General features: G+C 40.3%; 1 protein-coding gene across 5 annotated transcripts in view; it reads left to right on the top strand.

Moving 5' to 3' along the window:
- The first annotated feature begins 11,201 nt into the window (after window positions 1-11,201).
- The window catches only part of LOC106611560 (glutamate receptor 2), an 81,006-nt gene continuing 74,677 nt past the window's right edge, over window positions 11,202-17,530 (top strand). For all 5 annotated transcript variants that reach the window (XR_006771036.1, XM_014211905.2, XM_014211907.2 and 2 more), the window contains exons 1-2: window positions 11,202-11,617; window positions 11,800-11,940. Coding sequence is in view for 4 of the 5 variants with exons in the window: in XM_014211905.2 (XP_014067380.1) it covers window positions 11,497-11,617; window positions 11,800-11,940 (262 nt within the window). In the remaining variant the exon portion in view is untranslated. The remainder of the gene's footprint in view (window positions 11,618-11,799; window positions 11,941-17,530) is intronic.

The following is a 17,530-nucleotide window of genomic DNA, read 5'->3' as shown; positions in this document are numbered from 1 at the left end:
AAAGGAAGACCCAGAGTTACCTATGCAGAGGATAAGTTCATTAGAGTTAACTGCACCTCAGATTGCAGCTCAAATAAATGCTTCACAGAGTTCAAGTAACAGACACATCTCAACATCAACTGTTCAGAGGAGACTGTGTGAATTAACCCTTCATGGTCGATTTTCTGCAAAGTGACCACTACTAAAAGACACCAATAATAAGAAGAGACTTGCTTGGGCCAAGAAACATGACTGGTGGAAGTCTGTCCTTTTGGCCTGATGAGTCCAAATTTGAGATTTTTGTTTCCAACCGCTGTGTCTTTGTGAGATGCAGAGTAGGTGAATGAATGATTTCTGCATGTGTGGCACCGACCGTGAAGCATGGAGGAGGAGGTGAGAGGGTGTTGAAGTGCTTTGCTGGTGACACTGTCAGTGATTTATTTAGAATTCAAGGCATACTTAACCAGCATGGCTACCACATCATTCTGCAGGGAAACACCATCCCATCTGGTTTGCGCTTAGTGGGACTATCATATGTTTTTCAACAGGACAATGACCCATCACACCTCCAGGCTGTGTAAGGGATATTTGACCAAGAAGGAGAGTGATGGCGCTGCATCAGATGACCTGGCCTCCACAATCACCTGACCTCAACCCAATTGAGATGGTTTGGGATGAGTTGGACCGCATAGTGAAGGAGAAGCAACCAACAAGTGCTCAGCATATGTGGGAACTCCTTCAAGACTGTTGGAAAAGCATTCCTCATGAAGCTGGTTGAGAGAATTTCAAGAGTGTGCAAAGTTTCATCAAGGCAAAGGGTAGCTACTTTGAAGAATCCCAAATATAAAATTATAGTTTGATTTGTTTAACACCTTTTTGGTTAATACATGATTCCATATGTGTTATTTCATAGTTTTGATGTCTTCACTATTATTATACAATGTAGAAAATAGTAAAAAGAAAGAAAAACCCTTGAATGAGTAGGTGTGTCCAAACTGTTGTCTGGTATTGTATTTGTTGTGTTAGGGGGAAGGTGTTACAGGTCTTGTTTTTTTTGTAATTTATATTTAGAGGTTGGACTTTAGCATGTCGGGTGAACCAATTGGTATCACCTCGTTAGACAGAAAGTGTTTCACCTCTGGCTGGTCCACTGTTCCAGTTGCCTCGAGAGATGTGGAGGGTTAAAACCTTTAGTTGGCTCTCTCTATATGATTTCTAAATAAACAAATATTTTATCTGATCTTCCCTGTTTTTGTTTTCCTCCACCTTTTGGTTTGCTTCCTGTCTTTACGCTTGGTGTGGGTTTTATTTGTGTTTGCCTCTTCTTGGGACTAATTCTGTGGGCACTCATGGTGGGTGTCTTTTAGGTCCCAGTTGTTGTTGCTTGTCAACTTTCAGGGAACACCCCCATGAGTGTCTCTGAACCCCTCCTAGAACCCCACCTGTTTTGGTTGTTGTTAGTGACTTAGTTCCCCCTTCGGTTTGAGACACTATTTTTGGTTTCTTGCTGGGGAATGTTTGATGCTCAATCCTGTTTGGTTCTAATTCTCAGAGTAAAAACTCAACGGAGACTATGAAACCTTAACCAAGTTTATTCTCCCAGAGGGTCAATACAGCTGCATCAGACAAAACATGTTTTCACCAACACAAGTATATATACTCCAATTTAGATGCACTCCTCCTTCTCTCCAGCCCTTACATCTTTTAGGGTTCGACAGGAAGACGAAGTGATGGGGTAATAACTGTTCCTTCCCTTAAGGTGACCTGACCTAACCTCAACCCCCTTGATGCCTAATCCAAAGTTCTCCACCCATATCACCTATAGCAATCATGTGACTGCCTCCCCTCTACTCAGTAAATTCCAAAGCCATCTGGCTCTTACAGATAACCATTAACTTCTGATGTGAAAACCAGTCTATCACTCCTCAAATACTATAGTATAACTCCTAATGTATCATGTCTCTAGTATAACAAGGTTCCAAGTTTAACCCAGAATCTAACAATCCAGTACCTCACAAAAGGGTATGATTTCACAAACTTGGTCAGTCTTAGGTTGGCAGTGTACCCCAATTCTTCTCAGATTGATTTTGCCTATTCCTTTCTCAGTCAATATGGGCTTATCTTGTTTTCTGCTTCATGCAGTTTCTGCCTAAGCAGACATCACACAGTGTATGCTCTTGTGCAAGTTATTGTGTGTGTATCCATGTAATATCATCATGCAGCCATGAGCCAGAGGGAGTAGGAACACTTCATGAAAAGAACTGCTACAGAAGCTCAATTCACCCCAGCTACTGTACTGCCACTGTGTAACAATGCAACAGATGTTTTAAATGTACAACCCCCCATCACAATTGTCTCACTATAACTAATATGCAAAGATAGTTAGACGCCTCTTGTATCTAATCCCCCTCTCAACACAAGTTGCATGAACTGTCAGTCAGCGATCACTCTAGCCGCCTCTTGTTTTAGGAATTATCAGCCAAAGTTACATGTGTAAGCCTACTGAACCTTATGTCAGTTAATTTCTAAAGCTATTCCCTCTCACTTTTAACATAGTGTAACCCTGTTAAACTACCTCAGGATACTGTACGGTATATTCCACCAGGCGCGTAACTTGACCAATATTAGTAACAGGCCAATTTGACGCCCCCTCCTCTCCAATAATATTCCATGATGAGTTTGATTGGGGGAAAATCCCCACTGTTAAGCGCCAGGCAGCTACTGGCTTTATGTTGCTTTGCACCACAGTGACCAATTTCCTAATTTTATGATTGCATCCCCCCGCCGCCAAATACGCTTTTGATCCCCAGAGGCCGTCTGCCCGAAACGCACAATTTCTCCTCTTTCCCTTTTCAGCAGTCTGTGATGTATTGCTTTAGTCTGCAGTAATGGTTCAATAGTGCGCACTACGCGTCCTGTCGTCCTGGGGATGTTCAAATATTTTCTGGGACAGTTCAAAACCGACTCAAAGACAGTTCTGGGACGATAGAGCCAAAATTCATACAGCCACTGTACATCAAACAATGTTAAAAAGCAATGAGGCTGATGCAACAAATGAGAACGTTTAGCTTAAAATGTTCATAAACTATTATTTCTTAACTCTTGACGGTCGCCTAGGATAGGGGGCGCTACAGCGATTTTTGAAAAAAATTAGTGCCCATTTTAAACGGCCTCCTACTCAAACTCAGAAGCTAGGATATGCATATAATTAATACTTGTGGATAGAAAACACCCTAAAGTTTCTAAAACTGTTTGAATGGTGTCTGTGAGTATAACAGAACTCATATGGCAGTCAAAACCCCGAGACCGATCGTAACAGGATGTGGAATTCTGAATTGCGGACTCAAGAGCAATGGTTCATTGAGCACTTCCTATTGCTTCCACTAGATGTCCCCAGTCTTTACAAAGTGGTTTGAGCCTTCTCCTGTGAAAACTGACACAATGAGAGTCTGTGGAACGTGGTCACATGAGGAGGGCCATCACCATTATGACGCCGGCGCCCCTGGCTACCCTCCCCTTTCGAAACGTTTAGAAAGACAATACAATCGTCCCCCTTGAATCTTATTGGAGCTCTGGTTGAAAAAGGCCCTAAAGATTTATGTTATACAACGTTTGACATGTTTGGACGAACCTAAATTAAAAAAAAATGCATTTTATTGAAAAAGGAGTCCCGCGGCCGACGGAGCTTTTGGAGCAGCCTTCAGAATGCGCTAACAAGAACAAGCTATTGGGACATAAAGGATTAACTTTTTCGAACGAAAATACATTTGTTGTGGACCTGGGATTCCTGGAAGTGCTTTCTGAGGAAGATAATCAAAGGTAAGGGATTATTGACAATAGTATACAAGAGTAGATTTGATATGCGATTGTTCCAAGATGGCGCTGACCTGTAACGGTAGCCTATTTTTCTGAGTATCGCATCCCCTTTTATCGCGAAGTGTGATTACCCAGTAAAGTTATTTTTAAATCTGGCATTACAGGTGCTTTCAAGAGATATTCATCTATAAATCTTAGAATGACAATATTACATTTTAAAAATGTTTTCGAATAGTAATTTAGTCAATTGTAGCGCTGTTTCACCGGATGCATTTGAGGGAAAATAGTTAGTCAACGTCACGCGCCGATGTAAAATGCTGTTTTTATATATAAATATCAACTTTATCGAACAAACGAATGCATGTATTGTGTAACATGATGTCCTAGGAGTGTCATCTGATGAAGATTGTCAAAGGTTAGTGCTGCATTTAGCTGTTTTGTGGTTATTTGTGATGCATGTGGTTGGTCGGAAAATGGCTATGTGGCTACTTTTACGATATACTCCTCTAACACAATCTAATGTTTTGCTTTTGCTGTAAAGCCTACTGCTACTGTTTTTCAGCCAGTAACTGCAGAGTCATCATTCAACGTTCTGGCGCCTTCTGAGAGCCTATGGGAGCCTCAGAAAATGTCACGTAACTGCAGAGATCCTTTGTTTTGGATAGAGATGGTGTAGAAGGCCAAGAAATGGTCAGAGAGGGAGCTTCCTCTTTGGAATCTTCTCAGGTTTTGGCCTGCCATATGAGTTCTGTTATACTCACAGACACCATTCAAACAGTTTTAGAAACTTTAGGGTGTTTTCTATCCAAATCAAACAATTATATGCATATTCTAGTTACTGGGCAGGAGTAGTAACCAGATTAAATCGGGTACGTTTTTTATCCGGCCGTGCAAATACTGCCCCCTATCCCCAACAGATTAATTAACTCAGGAACCCCTCCTATGTGGAAGCACCTGCTTTCAATATTCTTCGTATCCCTCATTTACTCAAGTGTTTCTGTTATTTTGTCACTTACCTTTACATCTAATGTAGACCCATGTTGGCAGTTCAAAACATAAAAATAAACAAATCATTTTAATTTGGGATGGTTCATCTTCAGTTTGGGACAGTTGAAATTGCACTTAAGGACAATTTTGGGACGGTGATGAAAAAAGTTTGTGTTGACCACTGGGTAGCTATATTCGCGAGCGCTCCAATGTATACATGTTTTGAAAGTAAACATATTAATACAGGTTCATTAACATTTCATAAATGCATTCCTGTGTTGTGTAACTAGCAAATTATTGGTGATAAGATAATCATAACCACCACTGATAATGTCATCAGTGCTCTGTTTGTGTGTGACTGACCAGTAACTTTGAGGGGCCAGGAGCTGATCTATGCTGCTATGCCCATCAATGGGGCTCTGGCAAAGACCACACCTCTTGCCTGCTCACCAACGGTCATCGAATTAGGTAGGTTTAGTCTGATTTATTCAAACTTCAACATTAGGTAATATCTGACACACAAAACATATACTATCATAATTGCCATTGGTAATATAACAGTGGCTATGTGTTCAGAGAAACATGGATCTAACACATGGAGACTGGCAAGATGATGTGATGAAGTCTAGACTGACAGACAGGCTTGATACTGTTGTATCTGAATAGAGAGAGACCTGGCACTCATGTTCAACATTTTACCAGACTATTTTTACTTTTACTTATTATTATTGTTGAATTGATTTAGTATCAGTTAATATGGGGATGGAGAAACCCTGCATGTTCTGCACCAAGATCAGGGAACTGTTGTTGTAGACGGGACACCACACAGGAAGGTATGTTTGCCAAGGTAGTCCAAAAGACAAAATGCAGATAGGCACAGTATCTGTATCAGCTGGGAATGAGAATGAAAGGTGCACATTGATAAATTAACACTGCTTCTATTGTATTATGTAAAGGGTTGTTTATTCTACATGGACCTGTTACTACATTTGAAAGTGATCAAAACCCTAGTTTAGAATATCTACATAAATTAAGCAATTACATTTTTCTCATATCTGCCTGTAGTTATTGTAATCAACCTGCAAGAGGTTTGTTTGTTGTGATTGATTGAGGGGAACCAGCTGTGGGCAAGGTTCTGAAAGATGGTTGTGTCATGGTGGTGGCAAAGACACACTCAAATCAAGTGTTATTTGTCACATGCACCGATAACTTACTTACAAACCCTTAACCAACAATGCAGTTTTAAGAAAATAACTGTTAAGTAAAAAAGGTAAATAACAAATATTTAAAGAGCAGCAGTAAAATAACAGTAGCGAAGCTATATACACGGGGTACCGGTACAGAGTCAATGTGTGGGGGCACAGGCTAGCCAAGGTAATTGATGTCAATTATACAGCGCCATATTGTCCTTTCTTGGAATAGAAACACCATAATATTAATCAAATTAATGAAGCTAAATTTCTTAAAATCAATCCCATATACTATGTTCTTACAAAAAAAGTTTTGAAATTCTCTAATACAGCCAATATTAACGCCTGTAAAATGCTTCTCAAAGATGCCCTCTGGTTGTCAAACCAGCACTAACGTGCGGCAGCCCGCAAGCTGTGCTGCTATATGACACAACTTTTACAGGAAGAACCACTGTACACGTAGGTAGAGTTAAAGTGACAATGCATAGATAATAAACAAAGAGTAGCAGCAGTGTAAAAGCGCGCGGGGGGGGGGGTGAACAATCCAAATAGTCTGGGTAGCCATTTGATTAGTTGTTCAGGAGTCTTATGGCTTGGGGTAGAAGCTGTTAAGAAGCCTTTTGGACCTAGACTTAGTGCTCCGGTACCGCTTGCCGCACGGTAGCAGAGAGAACAATCTATAGCTGTGTTCGAATACTCATACTAACCGTACTATTTGTGACATAAATTGAGTATGTAGTATGCTTATTGGTCATAGTATGGATAGATTTAGTATGCTAAAAGTTCCTGGATGTCGTACTACATTTGCCAAAATACGAAGTATACACACAGTTGACACTATTTCTGTACTTTTAGGGCCCATTATTCAATTTTGCAGGGAATGGGCGTGGCTTTATAATGTTTTCAGATTTGAAGAAAATGTCAGAAAATATGCAGCCAAAGTCCGAGAGCGGATACAAATTAATTGCTTTAACTAATTATGACAAATGTGAAAATGTTGAGCAATGTAATAAAGTAATGACTTTTCAAATGATTTACGCCACACGTTATGTTGGCTGACAATGTGTTGGCAAGGCTATCCTTATGAACCGCATAGCATATCATTACAGCACTAGGTACTTCTGGTATGTTAGTTAGCTAACTCATTAGACTCCCTCCACCTACCCAAGGACGTCGGAGTACAAACATCGGTTAACCACCAAACTGAGGATCTAAATTTAACCTTGCGTAATACCCTAGATGCAGTCCCACCCCTAAAAACTAAAATTTGTCACGAGAAATTAGCTCCCTGGTGTACAGAAAATACCGGAGCCCTGAAGCAAGCTTTTCAGAATTCATCGCTGCTGAAGTGAAGCACATCCTCTCTTGAGGAATGCTGCTTTTTAGTTAGCTTTGCGACAGTATCAAAAATACATTACGTTTTTTGCAAATTGAAATTTACAAAGCTACAAAGCGAAGTAGATGAAAAAAATTGTCAAAAGGTCAATGACTTACTTGATATTTACTTGACACTAACACTTGGGCATAAAACATAAATGGGTGGCTGTGTAATGGGTCTTTGTATATAGATGAAATGTTCGGATTTGGCTTTTATCACAACACAGTGTACAGAGTAAAACCTCATCTGACATTTCTGGTTTATAGATTTTAGTAAACACTGACTGGAATATAAACTTATTTGCATCTCTAATTAGATAATGTTTTATGCGAAAACATAGCTTACACTCACTAAACATAGTATAACTTCATATCTACTGCTACAGTGTATGTGTGAACCAAACAATCCCTTATTTAGTTATGTAGAAGGGATTTGGAGCCCCTGCTGTTGGTGACAAAATATATGTAATGTAGTCTAGGAGGAACATGACTTAACACTATAAACACAGAAGTGCACCCATACACATCATAGACACCCATAGATACATCAACCCCAGCAAGGTCAAGTAGTTAGCGAGTGAACCACTATCCATGTTGCTGAAAACTATGAGAGAATATAATTTCACCCCTGTCCATGGTGCTGAACGATATGAGACCGTTTAATTTCCCCACCCGCTGTACTGCTTAAAAAATCCCACCACTGCCAACATCCTAACCTCCTGTACCCTCAATCTTATTAGCTTTTTACAACTAACATCTTGCAGCTCCCACTGATTAAAATGTATATGCCTCTGGACGCTGAGGTGTCAGCCAGGTCACCCGTGATACAATATTCGACGTCCATCCATGTCTGAGGACGTCAGGAGATGACATGGAAACTGGCCACTAGGGGCAACAGTGAGCGCTGTTACCTTTAAGTAGGTTTCGGGTTTTGATGGGGGGCATTGTGGACAGGGATGGTGGATGGGCCTAAGCATCTGCCTCTGATTACAAAGGTTGCAATTTCAAATCCAGTGATAGAAAATTCATTTTGTGATTTTTGTTTTAAACCTATCCCAAACCTTAACCCTTACCTTAACCATTCTGAGTTAATGCCTAAACTTAACCTTAAACACTTGGAAATTTGACGTTTGCAACTTCGATATTTGAAGTTTGAGAAATGTGGATGAACGTCTAATTCTGATGTGAGACTGTGAGAGCTAGTTGCAGCAACAGTGAGGGAAAAAAGTATTTGATCCCCTGCTGATTTTGTACGTTTGCCCACTGACAAAGAAATGATCAGTCTATAATTTTAATGGTAGGTTTATTTGAACAGTGAGAGACAGAATAACAACAACAAAAATCCAGAAAAACGCATGTCAAAAATGTTAGAAAATTATTAGCATTTTAATGAGGGAAATAAGTATTTGACCCCTCTGCAAAACATGACTTAGTACTTGGTGGCAAAACCCTTGTTGGCAATCACAGAGGTCAGACGTTTCTTGTAGTTGGCCACCAGGTTTGCACACATCTCAGGAGGGATTTTGTCCCACTCCTCTTTGCAGATCTTCTCCAAGTCATTAAGGTTTCGAGGCTGACGTTTGGCAACTCGAACCTTCAGCTCCCTCCACAGATTTTCTATGGGATTAAGGTCTGGAGACTGGCTAGGCCACCCCAGGACCTTAATGTGCTTCTTCTTGAGCCACTCCTTTGTTGCCTTGGCCATGTGTTTTGGGTCATTGTCATGCTGGAATACCCATCCACGACCCATTTTCAATGCCCTGGCTGAGGGAAGGAGGTTCTCACCCAAGATTTGATGGTACATGGCCCCGTCCATCGTCCCTTTGATGCAGTGAAGTTGTCCTGTCCCCTTAGCAGAAAAACACCCCCAAAGCATAATGTTTCCACCTCCATGTTTGACGGTGGGGATGGTGTTCTTGGGGTCATAGGCAGCATTCCTCCTCCACCAAACATGGCGAGTTGAGTTCATGCCAAAGAGCTCCATTTTGGTCTCATCTGACCACAACACTTTCACCCAGTTGTCCTCTGAACCATTCAGATGTTCACTGGCAAACTTCAGACGGGCATGTATATGTGCTTTCTTGAGCAGGGGAACCTTGCGGGCGCTGCAGGATTTCAGTCCTTCACGGCGTAGTGTGTTACCAATTGTTTTCTTGGTGACTATGGTCCCAGCTGCCTTGAGATCATTGACAAGATCCTCCCATGTAGTTGTGGGCTGATTCCTCACCGCTCTCATGATCATTGCAACTCCACAAGGTGAGATCTTGCATGGAGCCCCAGGCCGAGAGAGATTGACAGTTCTTTTGTGTTTCTTCCATTTGCGAATAATCGCACCAACTGTTGTCACCTTCTCACCAAGCTGCTTGGCGATGGTCTTGTAGCCCATTTCAGCCTTGCGTAGGTCTACAATCTTGTCCCTGACATCGTTGGAGAGCTCTTTGGTCTTGGCCATGGTGGAGAGTTTGGAATCTGATTGATTGATTGCTTCTGTAGACAGGTGTCTTTGATACAGGTAACAAACTGAGATTAGGAGCATTCCCTTTAAGAGTGTGCTCCTAATCTCAGCTCGTTACCTGTATTAAAGACACCTGGGAGCCAGAAATCTTTCTGATTGAGAGGGGGTGAAATACTTATTTCCCTCATTAAAATGCAAATAATTTTTTAGTTGTTATTCTGTCTCTCACTGTTCAAATAAACCTACCATTAAAATTATAGACTGATCATTTCTTTGTCAGTGGGCAAATGTACAAAATCAGCAGGGGATCAAATACTTTTTTCCCTCACTGTGTAGCCTGTATATCATAAACCGGGGAACCAGGATGACATTTATTTTTATTGACTGGAGGGGAGCTCCTGTTCCATTTTACCCTGTGTAAAATGGCAATAACAAGCGCCACACAGATTCGGCTCCAATTAGTATGCATGGAATAGTGGAAAACAAGCAGTAGATCAAAGGTAAAGAGCGCATTCATTTGATGGTTAATCCCAGCGAGATGGGAGTGGAAGGAGACACGTATTCATGCACACACACGGGCAGTTGAGCACACATGGACGCACGCACACACGCACGCACGCAAATACACACACACACACACACATACCTGCACACCCACTCGTATTTACACACACACACCTTGACAAGATTCACTCGACGAGCTACAAGTGAAATGCATCTAAATGTCAGCCTGTACAAACCGTTATTGACTGGAGGGGAGCTCCTGTTTGATTCAACCTTGAATATCTTCAGTTTGTTTTTCGTTCCTTATATTTAGGTTGGAAGGTATGCAACAGTATTGTTTTTTTGTTGTTGGACAAGCTAGATAAAGTGAATCTTGTTTAGTTCATCAAGTGCAATTTAAATGTCTCCGAGATATAGACACAACAATGCATCAATGTTTCAGGCCTAAGAAGCAGGCGTTGGTCAATAGCTGGCACAGCTACCTGCTTTTGAGGATGGCACACACTACCCATGGAATAAGTAAGATGCCTATTATTTGCTTAACTACATGATTTTTTGTTAGTTTTTTTGTGACTGAGTCTGATTATCAGCAGGGTACACACAGGTTAATACAATATGTATTAATGTCATACTTTTCCATGTTAGTGCAGAGTGATACAGTGAGGGCTGAACCCTCAATAATGACTTGTATAACACGAAGCAAACCCCTGAGATAATGAGATTGCCTTATGGTTTGCCATGAATCCTAGCTGGTTCAAAAATGTAAAGTCAAGGGCACATATTTAATCTATTATATACATGCTCAATAAACATGTACATCCACACAGTAATGAGTCGCGAGGCACTGAAGTGGAGCGCACGCTCGGCTCCTCTCGTGTCTTTACGCTTCTCATTAACATTCGTCGCTTGTCCATGATGCTGAAAGGATCTCCAGCACACGGAGCGGAGACGAGCATTGTTCCAGTGCTTATAGGAGGTATCTACGACTCGCAGGCGGACAGCGCAAGGAGGAGGACCGGAAGAGACGGTTAATTTACATTATAGCATTCCTTCACTGCTGGACCTGGAGCAGGAGCCCTCATTTTCTATACAAAAAAACCACCTGCAGAAAATAGTCACCGGTGCATTTTTCCTGACATCAAGTCGCCGATATGTTTCGGATCTAACATAGACTATTATTGAGAAACAATGAATATCTCCATTCTTGGGTGGATGTGGGCACTTTTTTTCATGGAAATGCATTTATCGGTTTTTGTTCTACCCGTTTTATGGGGTTTGGTGCTTGGTGGCTCTCAAAGTGTACAAATTGGTATGTATCAAGCAAATTAGTTAATTTCAAGGATCGACTATATTTTTGGAACATAGGCTAGTGATTTTGCCAATGCATTATGAAAGCTGGTCATGCAAATTAAATCAAATAAATCAACAATATAATATTTTGGAATATGCTATATACAAGTATATTGAGATGTCCAATTGTTTCTATTACAGGTGGACTCTTTCCAAGGGGTGCTGATCAGGAGTACAGTGCATTTCGGATAGGAATGGTTCAATTCGGCACACCCGAATTCAGATTGACGCCCCATATTGACAATCTGGAAGTAGCAAACAGTTTTGCCGTCACCAATTGTTGTAAGTAACAAATGTAGCCTATTTCAGGTCTCTTTACAAAGTTAACGATTAAATCAATTTTTTATCCCCTTCAAATATAGAAATAGAAAACACATCAGAACTATCAATTGATGGATTCAATTAGGCTACTTAGAAACGGTGCATGGAACCACTCAATTAGCGCGTAATTTGTGAACTTATTTAAGTCGGTGAAACCACATCTGTTGTGGAAAGACATGGACAAGTAGGCTGTTTGTAAAATAAGATATTATGTGGATTAGTGTTCATCTTCTCTGTGTGAGAAATGACAAGACAAAGTTGGTTTCCATAGTAACAGTAAGTCATAGTGATGCTCCATTGACACAGGCGCGCGTAATGTCTTGCATGACAAGTAGGCACTGGGAGTATCCATTGTAATTTCGTATTTTAATCAAATTCAAGACAGTTGTATTATCTTTTGTCAATTATTGTCACTATTTGCAATAGCTTTTCATCTCTATGATAGACATAACCTAGGTTAAAATACATTCACGCCCGTTAATGAGTTTATTGTTCAACATATTTAATAGGCATTTATTAAGCGTATTTAGTAAAGGAACTAATCTATATTAGGTAGCCTATGCATTACATGTAGTTCTGTGGATGAGAAAGATAGGCTAAGTGTAATAATTAAATCATTAAGGTTTATTCCCTCTGGGCATTGAGAGGAGATTATAGCCTTCTGGACCAGCCTATTGCCTACCACTTCTTGGCCCACATTCGTTATGTTATTAGGTTCTTCAACGCAATTTATATATATATATATATATATATATATATATATATATATATATATATATATATATGAACAATCAACTGAAACAATATATATATATATATATATATATATATATATATATATATATATATATATATATAAACTGACAATATTTAATACTTAAAAGAATAGGTTCGATTTGATCTGTTCACTGAGCTATTAATGAGCGCCGCTCTAAAATGGGTGGGCTCCCCATTTCATCTAGCTGTTGCCAAGCGACAGTTCGTTTGGAAAAACGTCTCTGAGGTATATTATATCAAAACTCAAGGATATTTTTAGACCATGTGCATTGATTATAATCACCGTTTCCACACTTTCCATATAAAAGCTTGTTGTGTTGAAGAACCTCAACGCGTCAGATGCCTGATGACGCTGGATCAAGAGAACAGCGACGTGTCAGTCACCGCTTGGGTTCTAAGCTACAACATCAATCCCCATAACTGTTACGTCAGACGTTGTTCTTATGCAGTAGGGTTACATATGGCTTCATTCAGTAAGTAGTCTACTGTAAATAAGAAGCAGATGGAATCATTGTAACTTACACATTTGCCTCACTTATTATGCACATATGCACTTTAAAAAAGTTTTAACTTTTAGGATAATTATTTCTAAACTCTTCGGTAGGGAAAATGCTGAAAGCATGTTCTTTGGACATAGGCCTACTGTAGCCTATTATTGATAGGTGTCATCATTTATTTGAAAAAATAGGGACAATAGATCTCACAGGTGGCTGGTTGCACCTTAGTTGGGATGGACGGGCTCCTAGTAATGGCTGGAATGGAATGGTATCAAGGACATGGTTCCATGTGTTTGATACCATTCCATTCACTCCATTCCAGCCATTATTAGCCGTCCTCCCTGCCCCAGCCTCCTGTGATAGATATGTGATAACCTTGCCTTTAGTGAACGAATTGGTCAATGGACCAATTCAAACTCATGTAAACCAATGTTAAAAAACACTCATAATAATTGGTAGCACATTTAGCAATACAATACAGATATATATATAAAACATGTAAAATAGTGTTTCCTGTATGTGAACATATATTATTAGAGAGTGAGTGGCTCTTCTCAAGCATTTGACTGTATATGCTACTCTTTTAATCCAATAGATGACACTATACATTAGAAGGCATTAGAGTAATTCCCTTCATATTTAAAACATACATTTTCAGATGAGAAAGCACCATTAAAACTGGGCACAGAGACATTTATAGAAGCCATATTAAAATTAGATTGATAATTTTGCTGTACATTGTTTCACCTAATGTAACCAGTCAATGGGACATGTTTCATGAATAGAACGAATGATATCCCTGAGATGAAATGCACTCTGATTAGCTAAATCACCAAGCTGTATAGTAGCCCAAAGTACAGTAGAATCCAGGCCAAATTGAAGGCATAAGCTTCCCTTACAAGTATGCCTTGTGGGATAAGCTGATTCATAATGAAGTAGATTGAGAAAATGTCACACAATTTTGTACAGGTTATGCAATGAATCAGATAATAATTCCTTTACTGGGATATTGTTGGCTAGGCTTTTATAGTGACCATAAGAAAAAACAAGAGCTTGTACAATTTTATTCAAGAAAGTCGTGTTGGGCCAGAGTGGTACGTCTACGATGTATGAAAGCAATGCCAGGAGAACCTACACCTGCCGTAGCTACATTGCGCCATCATCGAGTGCATTTGGTACATTCTGGATCTGCTGCCAACTCCAGGAGAGTGGATGGAGAAGGCCACTGTGTGTGACCTCTTTCAAAAGAATCCACACTCCCTCTCTGGGGACTCCTAGAAGAGATACAATGTTGCATGTGAGAAATTGTTGATTTAACCCATCAAAAGTCCCTTATCTGTCCGGTTGACTCATCGTATTGTAATTTCCTACATTTACCTGCATCTGACCTCGTTATGATGTACAGGTAACTGCCAAAATAATATACTGAACAAAAATATAAATGCAAAGTGCAACAATTTCAAAGATTTTACTGAGTTACAGTTCATATAAGAAAATCAATCAATTGAAATAAATGAATTAGCCCCTAATCTATGGATTTCACATGACTGGGAATACAGTTGGCCCTCAGGATCTCGTCACATTATCTCTATTTCATTGTCAGTAGCGTATGCCTGCCCATACCATAACCCCATCGCCACCAGACGAAGTCTGTGGTTGTGAGGCCGGTTGGACGTTCTGCCAAATTCTCTAAAACGACGTTGGTAGAGAAATGAACATTCAACTCTGGCAACAGCTCTGGTGGACATTCCTGCAGTCAGCATGCCAATTGCACGCTCCCTTAAAACTTGAAAAATCTGTGGTATTGTATTGTGTGACAAAACTGCACATTTTAGAGTGGCCTTTTATTGTCCCCAGCACAAGGTGCACCTGTGTAATGATCATGCTGTTTAATCAGCTTCTTGATAAACCACACCTGTCAGGTGGATGGATTATCTTGGAAAATTAGAAATGCTCACTGAAAGGGATGTAAACAAATTTGTGCACAAAACTAAAGAGAAATACGCTTTTTGTGCGTATGGATCATTTACTGGAACTATTGTTTTAGTTCATGAAACATGGGACCAACACTTTACATGTTGCATTTAGATTTTTGTTCAGTGTAGAAACACTTGAGTAAATGAGGGCTACAAAGTCTATTGAAAGCAGGTGCTTCCACACAATTAAGTAATTAACATCCCATCATGCTTAGGGTCATGTATTAGAAATGCTGGGCAGGTCATTATTTTGTCTACCATGGCTTCCAATTGGCTCATTCATCCCCTCTTCTCCCCTCTGTAACTATTCCCCAGGTCAATTCTGTAAGTGAGAATGTGTTCTCAGTCCACTTACCTGGTAAAATAATGGTGACATAAAAACAATAAAAATGCCCCCATAGGATGACAATGCCCCCATCCACAAGGCACGAGTGGTCATTGAATGGTTTGATGAGCATGAAAATGATATAAACCATATGCCATGGTCATCTCAGTCACAAGATCTCAAACCAATTGAACATATTCTGGAGCTGCGCCTGCAACAGCGTTTTCCACCACCATCAACAAAACACCAAATTATGAAATTCCTTGTTGAAGAATGGGGTTGCATCCCTCCAATAGAGTTCCAGACTCTTGTAGAATCTATGCCATGGTGTATTGAAGCTGTTCTGGGTTGTGGAGGCCCAACGCCCTATTATTAAGTAGGCTAGGAAGTTGGGCCTTTCATAAATCGAGGCTAGACAGCCCTCTGTGGACATTAGCCTGCCCTGAATACTCTCCTTAACCTGGAATGCATTCAAAATGGCACCCTATTCCCTATGTAGTGCACTAGAGCCCTATGGACCCTGGCCAAAAGTAGTGCACTACATAGGAAATAGGGTGCCATTTGGCACACAAACTCCTCTCCTTTTAATAATCCTCCATCCACACATACTGTAAGTGGCTTGTCTTTTTAAACTACACAGAGCTGAAATATCAATTACACACTTGTTCAAAGACTTCAAGTCTAGTCTAAGTCGTCTCCTCTTGTCTCATATCACATTGCTTAGCCCGCTCACTGCATCCGAGGCAGCGAGGTCAAGTCTATTCACGTTGATGTGCTCTATATGGAGTCACAGTGCATACACTGTATGTAACTTGTCCGTCAAAGAAAGTTAGATTAGCAAAGCAATAATGAGCTTGATGTTATTGCTTTCTTGCATTTGTAGGCTGCTACTATATGTTCAACTAGTGAGAGGACTCAGCCGTGTTCTGTAATAACTTGTAGCTCAAGTTAAAGTCACAGATCAGCGTCAACTTCATCCTATTCCTAGTTCAGCACCACATCAACAGGAGCGATCTTGATGTGTTCATTCAAATAAAGATGATCTTTAATCTGATCTAGGACCTGATTAAAAAAAAAACACTCCTGGCTCCTACGCACATCCATTATCGTTCATCCTTTATCAAACTGTAGGTAGGCTACGGTACACCCGAGGGCAGAAGGCACTGTAGCGACAACTATTTACTCACAGTCCCTGTTCCAATCGAGATTCTGAAGGCAGAGCACTTCTTTTCCAAGGAGATGGCAGAGATGGAGCACCATTATGATTATGTACCATCAGTCCTTGACATCTGAGACTTATTCTCATTATAATAAATAGCTACACTTCAGAACAGCATCTACAACACAAGGTAAAAACAATGCTCGACACGTTGTCCTGCCTAGTCCCAGTTGGCAAGATGGCACAAGCAAATCTAGTACCAGGTTAATATTGCCCACTTCACCTGTTCCAATTCTGTCACATTTGTAGGCTACAGGCTACAGAGGTACAAGTGTGGTGGACAGATCATAGGCCGTATATTTATTTTAGTCAGTTGGTAGATGTTTGTGTTCAGAGCAACTTATATGTAATACAATGCATTCCATAAGTGGGTTCAGTCATAGAAATATATTCTATAGCTATGGGTTCAGCAACAGCATATTCATTATGCATCATAATTCTCTGTCTGGTTTTACCCCTTAATATGCACTGGTCACCATTTAGCTCAGAATTTGGAAGACGTTAAATGCAGTGAAATCCTTAGTACTCCATTAAAAAGGTGTGGAAATGAAGGTGTTAAACAAGCCATAAATCCATGTCCACAGAGTGTCTTGATATATTTTAAATGTCATATTTATTTAACTAGGCAAGTCGTTGAAGAACAAATTCTTATTTACAATGACGGGCCTACTCTGGCCAAACCCGGACGACACTGGGTGAATTATGCACTGCCATATGGGACTCCCAACAATGGCCGGATGTGATGAAGCCTGGATTT

Source organism: Salmo salar, chromosome ssa09 (genome assembly GCF_905237065.1).
Source record: "Salmo salar chromosome ssa09, Ssal_v3.1, whole genome shotgun sequence".
In the NCBI taxonomy this organism is placed as follows: domain Eukaryota; kingdom Metazoa; phylum Chordata; class Actinopteri; order Salmoniformes; family Salmonidae; genus Salmo; species Salmo salar.
The sequence above is the reverse complement of the archived record's forward strand: the minus strand, read 5'-3'. Positions and strand labels throughout refer to the sequence as shown.